This window comes from Tamandua tetradactyla, chromosome 7 (genome assembly GCF_023851605.1).
Source record: "Tamandua tetradactyla isolate mTamTet1 chromosome 7, mTamTet1.pri, whole genome shotgun sequence".
Taxonomy (NCBI): Eukaryota; Metazoa; Chordata; class Mammalia; order Pilosa; family Myrmecophagidae; genus Tamandua; species Tamandua tetradactyla.
In genome coordinates this window covers 150554928-150578868 of record NC_135333.1, presented here as the reverse complement: position 1 = coordinate 150578868, position 23941 = coordinate 150554928, and the positions used below count along the sequence as shown (strand labels likewise).

Below are 23941 nucleotides of genomic sequence, written 5' to 3'. Positions count from 1 at the left end.
CACTCGATGGGCGGGGGGAACTCTAGAGCAGGCTGCGGCGTGTCCACTAGGCCCGACCCGGGAGGCGGCTCTCCACATCTCCCCCTTTTTTATTCATTTTGACCCAGTGTCTCCATTGATGAGTGAGCTCCCGTGGGCCACTCAGGCCCACTACATGTTTTGGTGCTTTGGGGAGTCTGGACTAGGCTTGCTAGGCACCAACCAGAATGCCTCCTCATATAGAGACCGGAGAGCCCGTGAACTGGAAACAACGTGACTCTCCCTGCAGTGCTTCGCCTCGCAACTGGGTTATGTAGGGGGGCAGGAGAGCGGCAACCAGAGCCGAGAGCGTCATTAGGTGTCTCTGTGCAATGGCCGGAGTCTAGTCTGGCCAGGACCGTGACTCCGCCGTAGAGATCATCCTTTAGACAAAAATTATGACTTCTGGTGCCGCCTTTTACACCCGGGACACGGCCATGGGCTTTGCAGCAGATCCTGTTTTCGAGCGCCCCGCCCTGAGTGGCCGGGACGGGTCATACAGTGAGGGGAAGGACTAGGTAGCGGGATGGTCGTTGCCAGGAGCATCAGGGGCGAGTGACATAGCCAACATGGTAGTGACACGTAATTGCTGCTGTGTCTGGAGCAAGCGTTCTAACAAACATTTAACAGTGACTAAACCCACTAATAGTCCCACTGCCACGAGGATCCAAGTAGTCAAATTGGGCCAAGAGAACCATGAGGTGACTCGGTTCCACAGACTTTGTACAGTCTCGCCCAGTTTGGAAAGGTCGAAATCAACGGGGGTCAACTTGATATCCCCAAGCACTCGAAGGTCTGAATCCACCTGTTGGGAGAGGTTAGTAAAGGTAGGGAGGTTTTAAAGCTGGTCCCCTTTCTATACGATAGAAGGGTGACTAGCGCTCCTGTTGTCATCTTGTCGTTCGTCGCCATCATCAGCAGAGTTGGAGACCGGATCTGGTGGCTCTGGTTGGAGGCTTATCAATTTTCTGGGCAACAGTTCCTTGGCGTCCTCGGGCGACGTCACGGTTCTCACCAGTCTTTCCGGTACCCACACAGGTTGACGTCCTGGTTCCTGGGGAAAAACACAAACAGAGCCTCTGGCCCAGCTGAGCACTGGGTCAGGGCCTTGCCATTGTCCTGACAGGACATCCTTCCAACGGACTAGACCTCTATGTGGAGGACTCGGAGTAGTGTGCTGAAGAGCAGGTGTCATTCCTAGTGAATTTTCATTTAAAAAATTATATGTAAATAAGGCTACAGACAGTTGAGCCTTCGGGGACAGGCCGTGGCCTATTCCCCCTTTCTGTTTTTTGAGCAAGTCTTTAAGAGACCTGTGTGCTCTTTCAATGATTCCTTGCCCTTGAGGGTTGTAGGGGATACCATGTTTTAATTGCACTTCCATATTTGCACAAAATCTTTGGAAGGCTTTGCTGGTGTAAGCGGGTCCGTTGTCTGTTTTTAATATTTTCGGCTTACCCCAAGCTGCCCAAGCGGCAAGGCAGTGTGCAATTACTTGGTGGACTCTTTCTCCTGATTCGGCAGAGGCAAATAAAACTTGAGAACAAGTATCCACTGACACATGCAGGTATTTAACTTTACCATACTCTGAGTGATGGGTGACATCCATTTGCCAAATGTCTCCCGGGATGAGACCTTTAGGGTTAACCCCAACTGAAGGGACTGCTCTTTGTTCTACACAATTTCCGCACGCTCGGACTATATCTCTAGCTGTCGCACGTGGTATATTAAACCGCCTAGCTAGGGTACCTGCATTGATGTGAAATCTGTCATGGAATTCTCGGGCTTGCTGATATGGTGTCAGCGCAGGGAAGATGTGTGGCTGTCGAGTGGCTACATCTACTATGTGATTTCCTTGTGCCATGGGGCCAGGCAGGCCTGTATGCGCTCTAATGTGAGTTATGTAGAAAGGATGTTGTCTGGCACATATTGTCTCTTGAAGTTTGATAAAGAATGGTCTTACTGAGGAGGAATATTTTATAATGCCCACCGTCTCTAAAATATTTACAGAATTTACGACATAAATCGAATCAGATATAATATTTAGGGGATCGGTAATTTCTTTCAGGACTGTAATAATGACCTGTAATTCTACCCATTGAGGTCTAGGGCTGTTAGTCATGCCCTGGGGCAGGACTGTCCACTCGAAGCGGTGACAGGGCTTCTCTTGGTTAAGAGAGGGCACAGTAAAAGCAAATTTTGGGGTATCTTCAGGGTGAAGTGGAATGGAAAAGAAGCAGTCCTTGAGATCCAAGATGACAATAGGCCAATGTTTTGGTAGAGCTGAGAGGAGGGGCAGCCCAATCTGAACAGGTCCTAAGGGCTCCATGCAGTTATTAATAGCCCTTAAGTCATGTAACAGTCTCCATTTACCTGATTTCTTTTTTATGACAAATACGGGGGTGTTCCAAGGTGATGTGGAAGGAATGATGTGGCCCTTTTTTAGTTGTGCTGACACAAGAGTGTGTAACGCTGAGAGTTTTTCCTTTGGTAAGGGCCACTGAGGCACCCAAACCGGGGTTTCGGTTTTCCACCTTAGTCTTATAGGTGTGGATGGGAATCTCCCCTCAGTGGCCCCTAGGAAAAACCCAGGCCTCGTTTATCAGAATTGGAGACAGCCTGTATAGGTGTTGTGCGCCCCTGCAATGAGGCTCCTAAGCCTTTGCCAGGGACATATCCCATTCCTTTTAACAGATGCTTAGAAGTTGGAGAACAGTTACTGGTCAAAGTAACGTCCATCTGGGCTAGAATGTCTCTTCCCCATAAGGACACGGGCAGGGCTAACACATAAGGCTGAAAGCTACCTTGATGTCCTTCTTCATCTGCCCAATGAAGGGCAGTTGCACTCAGCATGGGTGCTGAGACCTGGCCTATTCCTCTAATGGTGTCCTCCGCCTTGCACGTCGGCCAGGCGGAGGGCCATTCTTGTTGTCTTATAATCGACCGATCGGCCCCGGTATCTAGCAGGCCCAGGAAGGGTCTGCCTTGTACCTTAATAGTCAACATGGGTCGAGACTCCAGAGACATATGGAGGCCCTCAAAAACTTCTCCAGTAGACCCAAATCCCTTATCTCCTCTTTGTCTGGCTTTACTTGGAAAGAGCGGATGTAAGCTGGGCAAGAGCAGGAGCTGTGCCAGCTTATCACCCTCTGCAATGACCAGAGTACCTTGCTGAGATTGTACCATAATCTGGACATAACCTGTGAAATCTGAGTCTACAATACCTGGTATAACTGTTAATCCTTTCAAGGCTGTGGATGCTCTCCCTAATAGGAGCCCCACAGTACCTGTTGGTAAGGGCCCTTTAAAGGAGGTCCCCACCAATTGGACTCCCATGGAGGGGGTCAGTACAAGCCTGGAGGTGGCACAGAGGTCCAGTCCTGCTGATCCGGGGGATGCACGAACGTGGACGGGTGTTGTGTCGTCGTATGGCAAGCAAGGGGGCCCACCGGAAGGGCGGACCCCCTCTGCCCGTTTTTTGGAACCTGCTCAGGACGGCCAGAAATGCGCTTGCCCTGCGCATCGAAGGCTGATCTACAGTCTTCTGCGCGATGGGGTCCCTTGCGGCAACGGCCACATAGTCTGGTCATCGCATGCGGCCTATCATATTGTTGAGTGGTGGGTGGTTGGTCTTTATTGGGACAGTTTCTCTTAATGTGTCCCGACCGGCCACAGTGATAACATCCCTTAGGTCTTATTCCTAAGTCTTTGGTTTTCTTTGTATTTACTTGTAAGGAGCTGGCTAGCATGGCAGCTAGACCTGCAGCAGTTAACGGGCTGCCAGCGTCTCTACAGAGACGAACCCACTCCGTCATGCTCTTTCCCTTGTTTTGTACCAGGATAGCTTTACACTCTTTATTGCATTGTTCAAATATCATTTGTTTGACTACGGTCTCTGCTACTCCTGGGTCTGAGAAAATTCTCTCAGCCGCAGTTTGCATTCTGGCTACAAAATCCACGAATGGTTCAGTGGGGCCCTGGTGTATGCTACTGAGTGAAGCTTGAGCCTCTCCCTGGCCTGCCAACTTTTTCCAGGCGCCTATGAAACAGCGGAAAATCTGTCCATAGACTTCTTGAGGGAACCCTGTTTGATTCTGGGAATGGGCACCTTTCCCCAATAGCATATCTGCATTCCACCCGCCACGTCTCCCCGCTGCGTTTTTTGCGGCTTGTTCCTCAGCCAATTCCTCAAACCATGCTTTCCAATCTATGTATCGGCCTGGTGGCAAAGAAGCACGGGCCAACTGATATATATCTGCGGGTGTGTGATTCAGGGCGGAAAGGTTTTCAACCATATTCAATGTAAAAGGGGCATTGGGGCCATACTGATGGACGGCCTGCCTCAACTCCTTTAAGACTTTGTAATCATATGACTCATACTGATTATTACCTTGGGGATTGATAATAACCGGGTACATTTCTGAAGCTGGTTCTGGCTTAAGCGGTTGGTAACCGCCCAGCACACCGAAAGGTCTAAAGGTTGAAAAAGGAATCCAATTCCAGAAATGCCTCCCTCTATTGTTTGATGACGTGGGACCCTGAGGGCCTGCGTACGCAGGCGGGGGGCACAGCTGTAACTGCCCCTCCCTAGACCAGCCTGTAGGGGGTTCCGGGTCTCGCAAAGGAGGGCCACTGTAATTACCTGATTCGGCCACCAGAGGGAGCCCGTGGTGAGGGTTTTTGGCGAGATCACCAAAACCATTCACCGGAAGCCGCCGCGCCCCTGCAGCAGGCGCTGGCGGGGCGGAAGGCTGCGTGGGTGAGACAGGGGGCCTCCCCCAATCGATCAGCGGAGGCGCGTCTGCACCCTCGGTCTCATCACCATCTGACTCTGAGTCAGAGGTGTCTGAACTAGTGCTTGACTCTGGCGGCTTACAAGTGGGCGGCTCACTTTCACAGGAGCCGTCCGCTAAAAGGGTCTTTAAGGGAGCTAACAAAGGTGAACTTCCTGACTGCCCCATGCTTGCAGTCGGCACTGGACCTTAACCAATCGGGGAGCTCTCCCGACTCACTGGGGCTACCTGAACGCCCACAGCCCTTAACTCTCACGTAGCAGAAAGCACTTACCCTCTCACGTTGATCAGGCGCGGAGGTTCCGCCGTGAACCCGAGAAGCACGTCCTCACCAGCTCGGGGAGAGGCAGCAGAAGAAGGTTCCCCGTACGGGCCACCACTTGTCCGGGACTTCTCGCTCAGCGTCAAGCCCCCGGCCGGCGAAGGGGACAGAGGAGAGAGAGACAGACGCAGACAAACCGACTTGAATGGCAGACACGAATCCGTAACACGCGGCGGTTGTGAGCACAGACCTTTACTGGAGCTAAGCTTGCATTCTTTGTAACAGGTTCCGCGCGGGCTAAAATACCCCACGGGGGAGCAACCTCTATGCGGCCGTCAGGTACGGCTCCCTGCAGGTCATCTCGCTTTCCCCGTCCGGGTAACGCCTTTATATACAAAATCCAAACCCAATGGGCTAACGCCACGTATACAAGGGTGATTGGTAGACAGGGTTGGCGGGCGCGTACGTCATACGCGGAGGCAGGATGCGGGCGCCATCTTGGCTCACTCGATGGGCGGGGGGAACTCTAGAGCAGGCTGCGGCGTGTCCACTAGGCCCGACCCGGGAGGCGGCTCTCCACATTCCTCTTTAATGAATTTTACTTCACTTGCATTACTGGAATCCACACTCTGTTTTTCGCTTCCTTTGCTGGTGGCTCTTTCTCTGTTTGCTCTCTTGGATACTCCCCTTCCACCTGACTCCTAAGGTTGGAAGGCCCTGGGGCTCAGTCTCCCTTCTCTTCTCCATCTACAGTTTCTTTGTGGTCTCAATCAGTCCATAGCTTTCAGCGTCTATTCCTATGCGAATGACTTACACATTTTTCCCACTAGTTCAGACCCTATAACCAAAAATACATATCCAATTGCATATTGAGAATCTTGACTTGTACATCTAAATGACATTTCATACTTAAAATGTCAAACTTAACTTATTGTCTCCAGCCCTAAAATTTGCTCCATGTTCTATTGCATACAATGGCAACTTCAACTTTTCAGTTATTCAAGCTAGGAACTTGGGGTCATCCTAAAGTCCTCTCAATTTCTCAAACCCCACATCCAAGCTGCAAATGAACGATATTGGCTCTACCTTCAAAATATATCCAGAATCTGACCACTTCTTACCACCTGCACTGCTAACCACTATGTTCTGAGCCTTCACCATTTCTTACCTGGATTATTGTAATTACCTCCTAACAGGTGTCCCTGATTTTCCCATTGGATCCCTACAGTCTATTTTCAGCACAGCAGAAATTGGAACGATTCTTTAAAATATAAATCAAAACATATAAATCATCTGCTCAAAGCACTACAAATGCTTCCCATTTCTACAAGAGTCTACAGGATCTGGCCTTCTTTATCTGCTGACATTATTTCATACTCCATCCCAACCATACTGCCCTCCTGTAGACTTTTAGTTACTCTTCCCTCTTCCAGGGATCCTCTTCCAATTATTTGCATGGCTAACTCCCTCAGGTACTTCAAACTTTTGTTCGAATGTCATGTTTAAAATTCCAATCCATCTTCCTCTCCCCTCACAGACAGTTCCTCCATTCTTTTCTGCTCACTTTTTTCCTTCCTATAGTATGAAAACTTTTCTAACATACTGTATAATTTATTCATAATATTTGTAGTTTATTGCCTTCTCCCTAGCTAAAGAATAATCTCTCTGAAGGCTGTGATCTTTGTTTTATTCTTGATGGGTCTGATATGCCTAGAACAATTACTGGCAAAAATTAAACACGATAAATATGTGTTCGATAAAGGAATAAATGAATATCACCACTGTTTTAACTATCAGTATTTTATAAATAATAAAATATTTTTATTATTTTATTAATAGGGGAGCTTGCATAGGGCAAACCTAGAAGCAATCAAGGCAATGTTCTGTTTGGCTGATCTTAGGTTCCCATTTTACATAGTGAGTACTTACAAAGTGGGAAGCAGATATGTATTAATTAGTATGGAATGCTCCCCCTATAAACCTTGATTTGTAGAATTTAATTATACTATCAGCTTTCAAGTTTCATCTTAATACTCTATTGAGTTTTGATTAGAATTGCTAAAGTTAATAAGTTAATTTGGGAAGAATTGTCTCCTCTACAATATACTGTCATCCAATTCATAAACATAGCTTACGCCTCCATTTGTTCATTGTTTCATGTTTTTTAATAAGCTTGTCTAATTTTTTTCTGGGAAGGCCTTGCGGACTGTTAGATTTAGTTCTAGGCACTAAAAGTTTTTGTTGCTATTATTGTGATTAGCTCCTTTAAAAATTATATTTATTTACTCAATTATATTGAGTTTTTAAATATTGATGTGGCATCCAACAAACTTGCTAAAACCTATTAGTTCTAAGAGTTTGTTGGGCTCTTAGAACTTTTATGTAATGAAGCAAATAAGGACGGTTTTATTCTCTCTTCTCATTCCATTTCTCATCTCTTTTTTTCTTATATATTGCTGAGACTTCATGTACAATGTAGAATGATATGGGTCAGAGCATTATTCTGAACTTTAATGTTAATGCTTCTAAAGGTCTTGACTTTAATGACAGTGCTTTTCAAATTTTATCATTAATTGCGATGCTTGCCATAGGTACTGCAGACCCCTTTTATCAGATCTGGAATCTTATCAGTTTTCTCAGAGCTATTGTCAAGAATAAGCTGCCTCACCACTTAACATGGTAGATTTTATTTATACATATTCTATTCAGAAATATTTTTCTATTCCTGGAGACAATTTGATTTTTGTATGTTAACCATATGTATGCTTCTTTCACAAATTCTTAAACAATAGAAAAATTTAAAGCCCTTTTGTGTTTGATTCATATTTATTATTCCTATGTTTACTTCTAATTCATTACTTACATAGTCGTTTCAGCTGAGTAGATATATATATAACCTGATCTATATTTTAAGTATTTAAAGACAAGAGGGCCCATGTGACCTGAATAACAATAAATCTGGTAGCACTCTCTTGGGACAGACTAAGAGAAACTGAGATATTTTTAAGGTTTTATTTAGTTATATTTGGGCCACAAATGTGTGAATCAGCAGGACCAAACCAAAAGTGGTAAGGTGTTCTGCTGAGAAAATAAATAAATCTCTTTGCTGAGAAAATAATAAATCTATTTTATACTTATTTAATATACTTATTGATCCCATTAAACAAAAAAACTGGTCATTAAGGCTCATCAGGGGAGCTTACATAGGGCAAACCCAGAGGCAATCAAGGCAGTGTTCTGATTGGCTGATCTTAGGTTCCCATTTTATATAGTGGGTTCTTACAAAGTGGGAAGCAGATATGTATTAATTAGTATGGAATGCTTTCCCATTCTGGTAAAGTTTCTCTTCTGGACCAAAAGTGGTTTATCATGAGGGGATGCTTATCTGCAATTCTGTAGGGTGTGTTACATTGTTCTATTTTCTCAGAATGTCCCTGCAGGTTAATTGTTTTTGTCTTCTGGAAAATTCTTTCTCAGAAATGGATCCCTTTTCTTAATGCCCAATGCAGGTGGCCATTTTATTTAAGTAACAGGGCTATTGTTGCTCTTCCTGGGTTATCTAAAATTTAATCTGGCCTTTAAATATTTCATGAAGAGAGAATGGGAAAATGGGATAATATAAGGGAACTACCATATTTTTAAACTACTATTGCTTCTTTGGGGTCCTTAAAGTGTCACTTTTGAAAATAGATGATTCCTAAAAATGAACTACTATTCATACCTCAGTGCAGTAACTCACCAACATACATGTCATATGGAATCATCCCATACCTGCTACTGGACAGCATTTGAAGTTGCACCATCAGGGTTAAAATTCCTGCCAAGAGCAGAGTGGTTCTTTGGGGAGAACTTCACTTCCTCCAAGTTATACCACATAAAGATACTTCATACATAAACTTCAAAACTCATAAAAATGATTGGGCCAGAAGATTTTTCCAAACACAGTGATACCCTGAGCTGGAACTGCAGCTGTCCTTGGGTCCTTCCTCATGTAGCTTTCTTTGTGAGCTCTGGGATCCCTTTCTGTTCCAGGCAATATTCTTAGTCTGTTGGAGAATTAGGAGTAACATTGAACTTCACAATTGAAAGGGTGTCTCAATGTGAATATTCAACATTTTTCTTCCATGCTGTAATATGAGAAACACCTATTTTATATTCCAAGAGTCAATATTGATCATAGGAACATTGACTAGAGATTCCTCATATTTTATCTAGATTTAAGACCCTCAGAAAATGTAGTATATTTCTATCAAGCCACATATATTGAATATAATGAAATTAACTTAATTCCTAATTTAATTAATCTAATTTAAGCATTATGTGATCATCAAGAATCTAATAAAGCATATATTCCTCAGATGAAAATACTCTTATATTTGGTGGAAATTAAAAATGGAATATAATATACATGAAAATAATAAATCTATTGTATATTTATTTAATATACTTATTGATCTCATTAAACAAAAGACCTGGCCATTAAGAGCTTATCAGGGCAGGCCATGGTGACTCAGTGGCAGAGTTCTTGCCTGCCATGCCGGAGACCCAGGTTCGATTCCCAGTACCTGCCCATGCAAGTAAAAAAAAGCTTATCAAGTGGATATTTTTACTAAAAAGAAATATCAGGAATTTACTCTGTCATACTGACTTTGCAATATCAATGTTGAATAATAAAATTATTAATGGAGAATTGATCCTAAGAAATAGCGTGGTCTAGACATTTTCCAGGCAGGCCAGTATTGGGTATCCACACTACTACAGGGGTTTATTTCTCTCATCTTTTAGAATAAGGCATAAAATCAACTATTTCCCTTTTAAACATCAAATATTTTTAATAGATCAAAATTACATCATCATTATTTGATACTAAGATAAAGAATACTATGAGTATCTATTTTCTCATCATTTATCACATCCACTTCAGCAATCATTTTTATTATACTTCAAATTCTTTCCCTTTTTATGTTAGACAGTTTTTCCAGTTTGATGACCAAACTAGGCACAGTAATCTATAAAATACTTGGATAATATAGTTCCTTAGTTCTTAACTCGAGCTGAGCATTAAAATTGCCTAGGGACATTTATAAAAAAGTACATGCCTCAACCCCACCCTTGGATATGGCCAAGGGTAGGGTCCATTCAAAGAGATTTTTTTCATCTCCCCAAAGGATTCCAGTGTGTAAAAAGTTCATGCCAATTAATATGAAGAGCAAAGCCATGGCAATCTATGCTGGGCTTTCCTTTGAAGTCTCACCAGCTACCGTTTCCTGCAGTGCTTGTGCTCTGCTCTGCGCACAGAATAACTGGCAAGTCCCTCACAAGGACAACTTCCTGCCTTTGCTCATATTGTTTCCCCTTCCTGGAATAATTTTCCCCTGATTTTACTTGAAATTTAATTGTTCCCCTATCAAGACCCAACTCAAATATCACATATAGTATCTTCTCTCTGCTAAATATGAAAACAAAATATAACTTTAGGATGACACTAATCGCAGTGGGCAATAATTACTTATTTGTCTGTCAGTTCTCTGCTAGAATTTCCTTGATGTCAGGAATGTATCATCATATTAAAAGATAATAATAATAACTCTAAACCCAAAGTTTTTTGCTGATAGGGTATATCAGAGTCGTTCATAAATATCTGTCAAATGAATCAAAATATATATTTTAAATGTTAACATATGACCCTTTATGCCATTTGAAAATTAATAATTTTAAATTTACACTTTTACAACTTAGAAGAAAAAATACTGAACATATTCAGGACCTTGGTTTAGAAAATGATTTCTTACATATGACTCCAAAAGCACATGCCATAAAGTAAAAAAAAAAAAAAAAAAAAAGGGTAACTTAGGCATCATTAAAATTAAAAACTTTTGCACTTAAACAACCATCATCAAAAAATAAACCAACAATCCATAGAATGGGGAAAAGTGTTTGTAAATTATATGTATATCTGATAAAGGACTTATATCCAAAAATATGTATAAATAATTCTTACAACTCAATCTAACACATAGAAATGTAACTATTACAATTCAGTGTAAAAGGCAAATAATCCAATTAATACATAGGCAAAGAATTTGAATATACAGAGAAGATATACAAAAGGCTAATAAACACATGAAAAGACATTCAAGATCATTGGTCTTTAAGGAATGCAAATCAAAACCACAATAAGATACCACTTATAACCAATAAAATGGCTGAATAAAAAAGATAAATATTGAGGGTGTGTGGAATTGGAACCCTCATACATTACTGGTGGGAATGTAAAGTAGCTCCACCGCTTTGAGAAACACTTTTGAAAAACAGTTCTTCAAAATATTAAGCATAGAGTAGCCATATGCTCCATAAATTCCTCTCCTAGGAGTTTATCCAGAAAAATAAAAACACATGACCACTAAATGAAAGCACTGTACAAAAATATTCATGATAGCATTATCCATTTTAAACAAAATGTCTGTCAACTGATGAATGTATAAATAAAATATGGTATATCCATACAATGGAATATTATTCAGAGGTAAAAGGAATGAAGTACTGGTAACATGCTACAACATGGATGAATCTCAAAATCATTATACTCTGTGAAAAAAAGCCAGGCACAAAAGATCACCTATGTGCCATTCTATTTATATGAAAGTTCCAGAATAAGCAAAGTGTATAGAGTCAGAAAGCAAGTTTGTGATTGCTTAGGGCTGAAGGGAGAGTGCTGCCTGGGAGTGACTGCTATGGGGTATAAGTTTTCTATTCAAATGATGAAAATGTTCTCAAATTAGATTATGGTGATAGTTTTCCAACTCTACAAGCATACCAAATACCAATGAATTGTACACTTTAAATGGGGAGTTTTATGATATGTAAAGTATATCACAAAAAGCCTGTTTAAAATAAACATTGTATTTTTCTTTAATTCAGTCATTTGTCTTATTGGTTAAAATGCCACAGTTTATTTTAAATGTACATCAAATTAACAATGATTTGGAACAAAATTATTATATTCTTGTCATAAGATAGAAATCACACTTTAATTTGTCACTTTTACTCTGAAATTTTAAAAACATACATTAAGCTCACCATAAAATAGACAAGGTAATTTGGATAGATGAAACATTACACATTTTTTAAGCATAAAGGCTCATACGTACTTCAAACAGGATGAGTTCAAAAAATTTCTCATGAATAGACTCACATTCCAAAGCATATAAAGATTATGTCATGCACATCTGTTACTTAAAGGCATTAAAGAGGTTAGCATTTTAAAAGTGTCTTATTTTAGTTGCCTAATTACTGCTTGTATTTAGTTAAATTTCCCTTACTTTGAACCTATTTTTAAATATGCAATTTTAAACAAGATTTTAATGGACCTCAGGTGCACAGAATTGAAATAATCTGTTTAGGATTTGAAAATTAACATTATTCCTTTGCACAGAATAAATATTTGTTGAATACCAATATAAACATACATACATACACATAAATATATAGATATAGATGTTAGGTATGAACACAGATATTTATCTAACATATAGCATGTATAGTTTTACCCTGTTGGTTGATAAGTTCTCATCAGAGGTAATGTGCTAAAGCATAGAGAACTGAACTGGGAATTTGAGATTTTTCATCTTAATTTAGATCACCTCTGTGATCTGAGGCCAGCTGATTTCCTGAGTCTCAGTTTCAATCTTTGCCAAGTTCCTTAGGGCTCTAGAAATTCCAGAATTTTCAATTATATAAAACATTTTTTTCAAAATAAAAACTTGTTCTTAGTCATTTTTGCATAATTTGCATACAATAAATGCACTCATTTTAAGTGCACAATTCAGTACATTTGACAAATGGATATACCTGTGTGAATGCTACTGCAATTAAGACATAGAACATTCACAGCCGCACTGAAAGTGCCCTTCTGCTCCTTTGCAGTCAATCCCTCCCCCACTCCCTAGCCCTGGGCAACAGCCAATCTGTTTTCCTGCCACTACAGATTAGAGTTGTACACAGAATTTACTCGTCCGTGCCTGACTTCTTTCTTTCAAAATGTTCTTGAGATTCATCTGCTGTTGCAGATATCAGTAGTTTGAATGAAAGTAGTTCTTTTCATTGCTGACTAGTATTTCATTGTATGAATATGCCACAAGTTATGTTCACATACTCTAGAATGCAGAGGTTATCGCCTATGCTTTTTAAGAAGTGTTTTTAATACAAATATTTAATACAATTATAGTTAATTTTAGCTATGGTATGTATAATGTTATTCTCAGGAGTCCATATTGGTTACAGATTTATGTCTTAAAATACCAGTTGGATCAATAAGCATAATCCTTTCAAAATCCTCTGAAGATATGACTGCCCATTTGGTCATAGAATTGTTGTACTTGCAGTCACCGATACTCTAACTATCTAGTTAGAAGGGGTAGGTGATGTCACAGTTATAGAAGCTTGTAGGAATGGATGTGATAGCCTCCACTCCCCTCCCTGCCTGGTGTTTCCCTTTCCAAAACGACACCCCCTTCCCAGGTCATGCAATGCCACATACAGCATAAGACTGTATTATTGTGAAGCTAATGAGTTCTACCATTTCAAATAGTATTTATTGATGCAAAGCTCAAAAGTACTGTTAATGAACTTTATACAGTGCACAGCTGTGTGTATATTGAACTGAAAAATGATAGCTTATAATCATTAGACAGTAATTGAGAACTGAATTAGGGAAAAAAGTTAGAGGTTCTAAGCAGGCTTACTAACTAGATTCAGTTACTTATAAATAAATTTGTGATAACTGAGGTATTTTTTTGCAGGAGTTTTGTTCTAATTATAAATATCTTCAAATCTGCCATAATTAAAAAATATCTACTTACAAGTAGCTATAAGGAAGCTTAAGTTTTAAATAGAGTACCTACCCCCTTACACTGATAATTCCCTCTGATTAACTAAAAAAAGCAAGTCTATCTCCAACTTTCTTTTCCCTTTCAATTTTCATTTCCCCAGTTATTTTCCCATCTCTGTCTTGTTGTGTTAAATTATTAGAATTAGTGACATACATTCTTGCCATATATCTGTTTCCCCTTTCTCTCTGAGTTGTCTTTCTCATTGCTTTTATAATGCATTGTGTTCTTCTCCCTTTCTCGTACAGTCAGACCTGATCTAAGATGTATGTGTTTCCTAAAAAGTATGTACTATGCAAAAATCACACAATGAAAAGACAAAGGACTTACGAGAAAAGTGATATTTAGAGCACAATGTTCAAAAACCATCAGGAACACAAATAATAGAGAAAGAAGTTCAATTAAAATGGTAGCACAGTTTTACACGTTAATTGTTGAAGAGATACATAAATACTATAATAACTATGGCTCTTTACCTTGAAAAAGACCTGAAGTTTGCCTATGGAAGTGGTGTCATAAGGGTTATAGCCATGAGTAAAGGGTCGGGAGAAGGGATATCTGAAATCAGAAAGCTGTAACCAGATGTGAATGGTTTTGACTCATAACACACCTGGGGAACAGAAGTAGCTGTTAGATGTTTGAGAAATGTGCCTGTGCCCTTTGTGTATTAGTCCTTCACAGTCTGGTTCAGCTGGTTGCCGTTTTCTGTATCTACCTAGTGCTTCTCAGGGACAAAATCATACAAGAAAATACAAAATTCATATCATATTCATATTGTTCCTTAATACGCCAATGGCATTGAAACAAATTTATGTTTTCATAACCAGCCTTATAGCAAAACTGACTGTACTTGTTTTGCTTTTCCCCCATACTTTTCTGGTTTTATTTGATTGTGTTCTTTTTCTCCTAGCACTTATTTTTCCCAAATTGCTGCACTGCCTTCGGCTCAAAACTTCTCCAGTGTAGCTAGGCTGTGAGGCACAATGCTAAAGACAGAGGTCACACTGGTTTATGGGCAATGCTTGCTGAAAGAAGAAAACCCAATTTCAGAGTTTTTAACCCATTTAGCTTCCTCCCTGTGGGTGGTTATTGTGCACACATGGCTTTTATGTTGATGGCAATATAGAAATCAAAACTTTTTACTATACCTTTGTTCCAGCTAGGTCAGATGCAGAACACAAATAACCTTTTAATATATATATATATTAAATATAGTGAATGCTATATATATGTAGTAGAACATATACATATATATACATATATATATATAGAGAGAGAGAGAGAAGGAGAGAGAGAGAGAGAGAAAGCTCTTTTTCTGAATGTCACAGAAAATAAAACTTATGAATGGATGAAGGACCTTGAAGAAAAATAGATGACATTGCATAGTTTCTGTATCCTTACTTACTGTTTACTTTCTTCTATACTATGCTACAGAAGTTAATTTAATAATATATATATAATTGATAAAAATAATAGGTGAGTTATGGAATGTTTAGGATACACTAGTATTTTGTGCTAAGCCATATATATATATATATATTTATATAATAATTTATATTATGTATTTATATATATCTCTCCAGATATGTATACTATATAGAGAGATTACTGCTTCTGCTTCAAATGTATCTGTTTATCCATTAGGGAACAATTACTGATCTACCTTTATATTTTAATGTCACTTAAGAGTTAGCTCAGAAACTTAGTTTTCCTCCTAAACTAGTGTTTTTCAGAAGTTCTTATATCTCAGCATGAAATCTCTACCAGCTTCACTTTTTTAAGTGCCTGAATTTTAAGTTAAAGATGAAGAGAATCCTAAATTCCATCTCTTTTTCTTTTCCTGCAGCGTTTGTCCAATGGTTCTATAGACTCAACTGATGAAACTAGTCAAATAATCGAACTACAAGAATTGCTTGAAAAGCAAAACTATGAAATGGCACAAATGAAAGAGCGTTTAGCAGCCCTTTCTTCCCGAGTAGGGGAGGTGGAACAGGAAGCAGAGACAGCAAGAAAGGATCTCATTAAAACAGAAGAAATGAACACTAAATATCAAAGGGACATTAGGGAGGTAAGTAATTCATAACACTTTCAGTCTTTGCTTCCTGATTGCTGCCTCTGGGGTGCTATCTCCATAATTTCCTCTAATGGCATGTACTCTTTACATCTTCCCCGAAGACTATAATTTGGTATAAATTATATTAGTTATGAAACTTGTTCAGTGAGACAAAAATAGTTTACTTCTCTAACCCTTTAAATATGTATGGAAAGAAATCATTGGTGTCTGGTCTCAGATATAATAAAAACATTATGAGCTTTTTAATGAACTTTTTCATTTTTAGTTTTAACTTTTAATAGCCCAGGATGTGGATATGGAAGATGAATTGCTATACTCTTAGAATATGGTGATAGACAAAGAAATCTCTTGAAATTGTTCCTTCTCTTATTTTGTGTCTATGAATGTAAATGTGTTTGTGTGAATGTGGAGGAGCCTTTATTTTTCTATATATTCAGTTTTTGCTAGAATTAATGTGACATTGCTATGAAAAAAAGAGAAATTTGTTATTGCAAAAGATGGAGATGTTTTATTAGCAACCTTACTGAATCTTCTTACCTGCCAAGAAGCGAAGTTTGAAATCTTTTTGCTTTCTCACAGTGCTCAATTAAAAGGAAAACTACTGGGTGGGCCCGGTGGCTCAGCAAGCAGAGTTCTCACCTGCCATGCCAGAGATCAGGGTTTGATTCCTGGTGCCTGCCCAAGCAAAACAAAACAAAACAAAACAAAACAAAAAAGAAAGAAAGAAAAAGAAAAGGAAACTATTTATGTTTAGATAAATTTAATTTGGCGACTTTTCCCTCTTTACCTGTTCTTGTAAGTCAAGTAGTATTTTTAGATCCTGTCTATTTGTTATACCTTTTGCATTCGATCAACTGGTTGTTAATAGAGTTAGCTATACTCTGTGTATTCAATTATTCTCTTCCCATTTTCTCTTAACACATTTTATTATACTTTTGCCTCCACTGTACCATTAAAACTGTTATTGTCGAAGTGAATGACCGCACTGTGCTGAATCAATTCTCAGTCCTTTGAAGTACTTGACCCAATTATCACTCTTCTCTCTCTGCTAACAGCACGGTACACTTCCCTGATTGTCCTTTTTGCTTGCCACCTCCTCTCAGGCTCCTTTACCAATTCAGCTTCTTCCCATCCTTAGAATGTCTCATCTACCTTGAGAGACATCCTTGTTGTCTCCATCTACCTTCACTACCTTGATAAGCTTATGTAATTTCATGGCTCCAGAAGTTACCTGTTTGCTTATGATGCCCATTTCATAACTCCAGTTTGTCATTCTCTGCTAATTTCTAGATGCCTATACTAAGATCTGTAGTGGGTATCTTCAAAATTAGCATCAAGAAACCAATTTCCTGATATTTCCCTGCAAACCTGACTCTCTTGCAATCTTGACACATGCCAATTTTTGGAAACTCCTCTATTCTAGTTGCTCATCCAAAAAAACTTGGAGTTGTCCTTGGCACCTCTCTGTCACAAAGACACTGCTGATTTGATTCAGCAGTGAATCATATTCTCTTCTCCTTCTAAATATATCCATGGTCTGACTTCTTCTCCCAATCTTCATGGCTCTTCCTGGTCCATACCCACGACCTCTCATTAGATTAGTACAAAATTCTCCTGATGGGTCTTCCTACGTTGGCCTTTTTAAGTCAGTCTATTCTCAAAACTGTAGTCTGAGTAATCCGTCATGCTGTGAGTCAGCTCATGTCATTTTTATGCTTAAAACCCTTCAATGGCCATCTGTCCTACCCAGAGTAAAAGCAAAGTCCTTGCAGTGACCTACAAGCCATGCACAGTCTCCACTACCACACAATCTTTCTCTTGGAACTGATCTACTCTCTCATCCTAGCCCAGTCTATTCAAATAAACTGAACAAATTCCATTGCATTTTCTTTATCCTGTCTTTACTATTTACACACATAAACTGTCCGTCTTATTTCATTTATTTATCCCACAACACTACTGCCATCTGACACTATATTTATGTTTTACCAATTTAATTGTTTATTATATAACATACTCCCCAACCACAGGCATGCCTCAGAGTTTCAATTCCAGACCGCTGCAGTGAAGCAAATATTGCAATAAAATGAGGCATATGAAGTTTTCCATTTCCCAGTGCATATATAAGTTATGTTTATAGTATACTTTAGTTCATTAAGTGTACAATAGCATTATGTGTTACAAAACAGCGTACATAGCATAATTATTTTCATTGCTAAAAATTACCCGCTACCATCTGAGCCTTCAGGCAGTCGTGATCTTTTTGCTGGCATAGGAGCTCACCTCAGTGTCAATGACTGCTGACTGATAAGTATAGTGATCGTTAAAAGCTGGGGTGACTGAGGCAATTACTAAAATAAGCCAACAGTGAAATTTGACACATTGAATGATCATTCCTTTCCGGAAAGATTTCTCTGTAACATGCAATGCTGTTTGATGGCATTTGACCCACAGTAGAACCTCATTCAAAATGGGAGTCAACTCTTCAATCCCCTGCTGCTGCTTTATCAACTAAGTTTCTATAATATTCTAAATTCTTTGTTGTCATTTCAGCAATGTTCACAGCATCTTCACCAGTAGTTGCCATTTCAGGAAACCACTTTCTTGGTTCAAACATAAGAGGCAATTCCTCATCTGTTCACCTTTTATCATGAGATTGTAGCAATTGGTCTCATCTTCTGGCTCCACTTCTAATTCTAGCCCACTTGCCATTTCCACCACACCTGCAATTATTTCCTCCACTGAATTCTTGAACTCCTCAAAGTCACCCATGCAAGTTGAAATCAACTTCCAAATTCTTGCTAATGTTGATATTTTGACCTCTCATGAATCACTAATATTCTCAATGGCATCTAGAATGGTAAATCCTTTCAAGGAGGTTTTCAATTTACATTGCCCAGATCTATCAGTGGAATCATTATCTACAGCAGCTATAGTCTTAGAAAGACACTTCCTTTTCACTTGAACATGTACAGGCCATTGTAGGGTTATAAACGGGCCGAGTTTCAACATTGCCATTTCTCAGAGAATAGGAGACTCAGGGAGAGGAAGTGAGACAGAACAGCAGATTAACAGAGCTATCAGAACACACAACATTTATCAATTAAATTTGCCATCTTATATGGGTGTGATTTGTGACATCCCAAATCATTTTCAATAGGAACATCAAAGACCACTAATCACAGATCACCAAAACAGGTATAATTATAATGAAAAAATTTGAAACATTGAGATAATTAACAAAATGTGACACAGAAACATGAAGTGAGTGCATGCTGTTAGAAAATGGTGCTGACAGACCTGATCAACACAGCATTCCCACAAACCTTCAGTTTGTAAAAAGCAAACAAGCAAACAAAAACCATGCAATATCTGCAAAGTGCAATAAAGAAAGGTACAATAAAATGAGGTATGCCTGTATATATAAAGATCCAAAGGGCTGTAATATTTTTGTCTGTTCACTGCTCCCTCCATTCCAAGGATCTACAAAATCATTGATCATGTAACAGACACTTAAAAAAAAAAAACTTTTGGGTCACTGTTGAGGAATCATTAGAATTTCTGACTATTAGGCCACCAGGGTCATTTCTTGAGCTGCTTTATTCTGCATTCTTTCAATTCTTTTCGTCCCAACAATTTAACCATTTTCATCTCATTTTTAGCACTCACCAACTTATATAATCTTGTGCCCACTTAGAGGTAGGGCAGTATCACATGTGCTCCCTTTATTATTGCCCACTTAAAAGCAACCCTTTGATTCTGATAGTCTTTGGGTATAAATGTCAAGAAGCCCAGTCAGATGGAAAGTGTCATCCTCAGATACCAGGTGTTCTTTTATTAGGCATACATTGTATTGGGCAAGGTGTTCTCCTCATATGGAGCTCTTTAAAATTGTATATGCTCTTATCAGCTCTATAATTTCTATGTAGTTCTATTTTTTTGCATTTTTAAACTTTTTTTTTACTGTATAGTATAACATATATACAAGCAAAGAAATAAAAAAGCAATAGTTTTCAAAGCACTTTCAACAAGTGGCTACCGGACAGATCCCAGAGTTTGTCACGGACTACCATACGATCCTCTGGTATTTTTCCTTCTAACTGCTCCAGAATATAGGAGGCTAAAGGGACCATACCATTGTTATTATTATTATTTTTTTGCTTCTGGCTTATTTTGTCTCACCAATTGTCCCACATGTTTATTCACATCATTGCATGCCTCACGACTTTGTTCTTTTTTTGTAGCAGCACAACCTTTGTTTATAAGTATACACCATTGTTCACCAATCTAATTCTCCATCAGTGCATTAACTCTTGTCCCTCACCCCATTATTTACCTCTGTTGTTGCTGTGGTTGTGCTGATGATTTACTTTTTAATATAGCTCATAGCATGCAATAACAATATTCCCCCTGTACCCTGGACCTAACACTCTTTATACAAGTATCATATCTTTGAAGTAATTCTTATGAGGACTCATTCATATTTCTATTGCGAATCAGTGGGACACATAGGTCTATATAACCCCTTTCAATCTTGTTCATCTTCAATATGGTAGTATTACTTCTAGACCCACTAGAGAATCACCTTCGTTCCTATCTGTTCCCTTACATTGGAGTACAACCTCATTAGCTAACAGTTCACCCATCTCTAGCTTCTATGTATCTTTAAGTCCCCTATATTATGTATTATAAGCCTCTGATTATGCCTTTATGCTCATCATAAAAGTGGAATTATACAGTATCTATCCTTTTTTGTCTGGCTAATTTTGCTCAGCATTATTGTCCTCAAGTCTTGATCATCTTGTAATGTGCTTCAGGACATCATTTTGTCTTACTGCTGCATAATATTCCATCATATGTACATGCCACATTTTGTTGATCCACTCGTCTGTTGATGGGCATTTGGTTTGTTTCTATCTTTTGGCAATTGTGAATAATGCTGCTATGAATATCAGTGTGCAGATGTCTGTTTGTGTCATTGCTTTCAGGTCTTCTGGGTATATACCAAGTAGTGCTATTGCCAGGTCATAAGGCAACTTGATATTTAGTTTCCTAAGGAACCTCCAAACAGTCTTCTATAGTGACTGCACCATTGTACATTCCCACCAGCAGTGCATAAGTGTCCAAGTTTCTCCACATCCTCTCCAACATGTATAGTTTCCTGTTTGTTTAATAGCAGCCATTCTTATAGTTGTGAGGTGGTATCTCATTGTAATCTTGATCTGCATTTCCCTTATAGCCTGTGAAATTGAGCACCTCTTCATGTGCTTTTGAGCCATCTGAATTGGCTCTTCAGAAAACTATCTATTCATATCTTTAGCCCATTTTATAATTGGATTGTTTGTTATTTTGTTATTGAGTTGTATGATTTCTTTGTATATACAGGAAATCAAACCTTTCTCTGATATGTGAGTTCCAAATATTTTCTCCCATTGAGCTGGCTGCTTCTTTACCTTTTTGACCAAGTCTTTTGAGGTGCAGAAGCATTTGATCTTGTGGAGTTGCCATTTTATCTATTTTTTCTTTTGTTGCTTGTGCTTTGGGTGTTAAGTTTAGGAAGCTACCTCTTCAAGATGTTTCCCTACATTTTCTAGTAGAAGCTTTATGGTGCTAGTTCTTACATTTAGGTGTTTGAGCCACTTTGAGTTAGTTTTTGTGTAGGGTGTAAGATAGGGGTCTTCTTTCATTCCTTTGGCTATTGATATCCAGTTCTTCCATCCCTAATTATTTGAAAGAGTATTTTGTCCCAGTTCAGAGGATTTGGGGGCCTTGTCAAAAGTCAGTTGACCATAGATTTGGTAGTCTGTTTCTGCACTCTTGATTCAATTCCATTGGTCAGTACTTCGGTCTTTGTGCAGTACCATGTTGTTTTGACCACTGTGGCTTTATAATAGGTTTTTAAGTTAGGGAGTTTTAATCCTCCCACTCTGTTCTTCTTTTTTAGGATGCTTTTAGCTATTAGGGGTCTCTTTCCCTTCCAGATAAATTTGGTACTTAGCTTTTCCAAATCTTCAAAGTAGGTTGTTGGAAGTTTGATTGGTACTGTGTTGAATCTGTAGATCAATTTGGGGAGAATTGATATCTTAACTATATTTAGCCTTCCTATCCATGAGCAAGGAATGTCTCTCTACCTGTTTAGATCTCCTTTGATTTCTTTTAACAATGTTGTGTATTTTTCTGTGTACAAGTCCTTTACATCCCTAGTGAAGTTCATTCCTAAGTATTTGATTCTTTTACTTGCTATTTGGAATGGAACTTTTCCCTTACCTTACTCCTCAGCTAGGTCATTGCTTGTATATAGAAATGTTACTGATTATTGCACATTAATTTTATATCCTGCCACCTTGCTGAATTTGTTTATTAGCTCCAGTAACTTTGCTGTAGATTTCTCAAGATCTTCCAAGTATAGTATCGTATCATCCTCAAATAATGACAGTGTTACTTCTTCCTTTCCAATTTGGATGCCTTTTATTTCTTTGTCCTGCTGATTTTGCTAGCAAACAATGTTGAATGTTGAATAATAGTGGTGACAGTGGGTATCCTTATCTTGTACCTGATCTTAGGAGGAAAGCTTTCAGTTTCTCTCTATTGAGTACAATGCTAGCTATTAGTTTTTCATATATTCTCTTTATCATATTGAGGTAGTTACCTTTGAGTCCTATCTTTTATAATGTGCTGTTGAATTCAATTTGCTAATATAACATTGAGAATTTTTGCATCTATGTTCATTGGGGAGATTGGCCTGTAGTTTTCCTTTCTTATAGCATCTTTACCCGGTTTGGGTATTAGAAATGATATTAGCTTCATAAAATGAGTTAGGGAGAGTTCCTTTTTACTCAATTTTTAAAAATTTGTCAACAGAGTCTTTAATCTCTGCGATTTCCACTATTTTTCTATTTATTCTTTCAAATTCCTCCTTGTGCTCTTCTATTGTCTTCTTGATCTCCTTTATATCATTTGCTATCTTTTTTTTATATATATATTTTTATTAAGTACAGTTGTATGAACATCTTTGTTTAGTTGTTCCAACATCTGTGTCTCCTCTGGTGTTTTAGTTTGGTCATTAGGCAGGGCTATATCTGCCTGCATTGTGATATGCTTAATGATCTTCTGCTGTCTTCATGACATGTAAATATCTTGACTGATTTATTTTGGGAGTTGATTTCTTTCTTAGTACTCTAAGGCTTTGCTTTTGCTGGATGCTTGTGTAGCAGGGAGCAGGGCACAGTGTGGAGCACTTAGTAAGGTGCTTTGTTTCAAGGCAGGTATGGGCGCAGGTTGAGGATGTTATGCTGATGCTCGTGAAGGTGGGCGCCCAGTGGCCTGGGAGGAAGTAGCTGTGCGGGTGCACAGGTCTGGGGTGGGGGAGGGGAAACCCTGGTGTGTGCTGTTCTAAGGCACAGGGTCCGTTGTGCACATGCATAGAGCTGTGGCAGCAGGTCAACTTTACGCCTTCATGGATTGGTGGCACATGTGACCTGGCTGAGCAGTTCTCAGAGGTGGGAAGTGAGGCTGAGGGCTGTGCACATGTGTGGTTCTAGGACTGCTGTAAAGGGTGGTACCCAGAGCTGAGTGACGTGATTGGGGGCCCATGCGCATGCGTGGGCCTGGGAGTGATGTACACGAATGTGCTGAGCTCAGGGAGTAGGGGGTGCTGAGGCTATGCAACACTATGGTGGGGAGGGGTAGCCCAGGTATGGAGGTTAGTGCCCACAACCTTTCTGTGCTGGCAACAGCTTGCAGGGAACAGGGAGGGAGAGGTAGTGCTCAGGAGGTATGCAGGAGAGGTGGGTTGGGCTACAGTTGGGGTAGGGTGCTTGGCAGTTACGTGCACTGGGGGCTGGTGGGGTGGGGGGCGCCTGGAGTGCGGGAATGGGACCAGGTGATGGGGTTCAGGTGCATGGGG

At 39.5% G+C, this 23941-nt stretch overlaps 1 protein-coding gene across 1 annotated transcript in view; it reads left to right on the top strand.

The window, feature by feature from the left end:
• PPFIA2 (PPFI scaffold protein A2) overlaps positions 1 to 23941 on the top strand; it is a 497371-nt gene that overhangs the window by 352072 nt on the left and 121358 nt on the right. Inside the window, 1 exon segment of the mRNA XM_077111527.1 lies at positions 15808 to 16029. Within this exon segment, the coding sequence (XP_076967642.1) occupies positions 15808 to 16029 (222 nt within the window).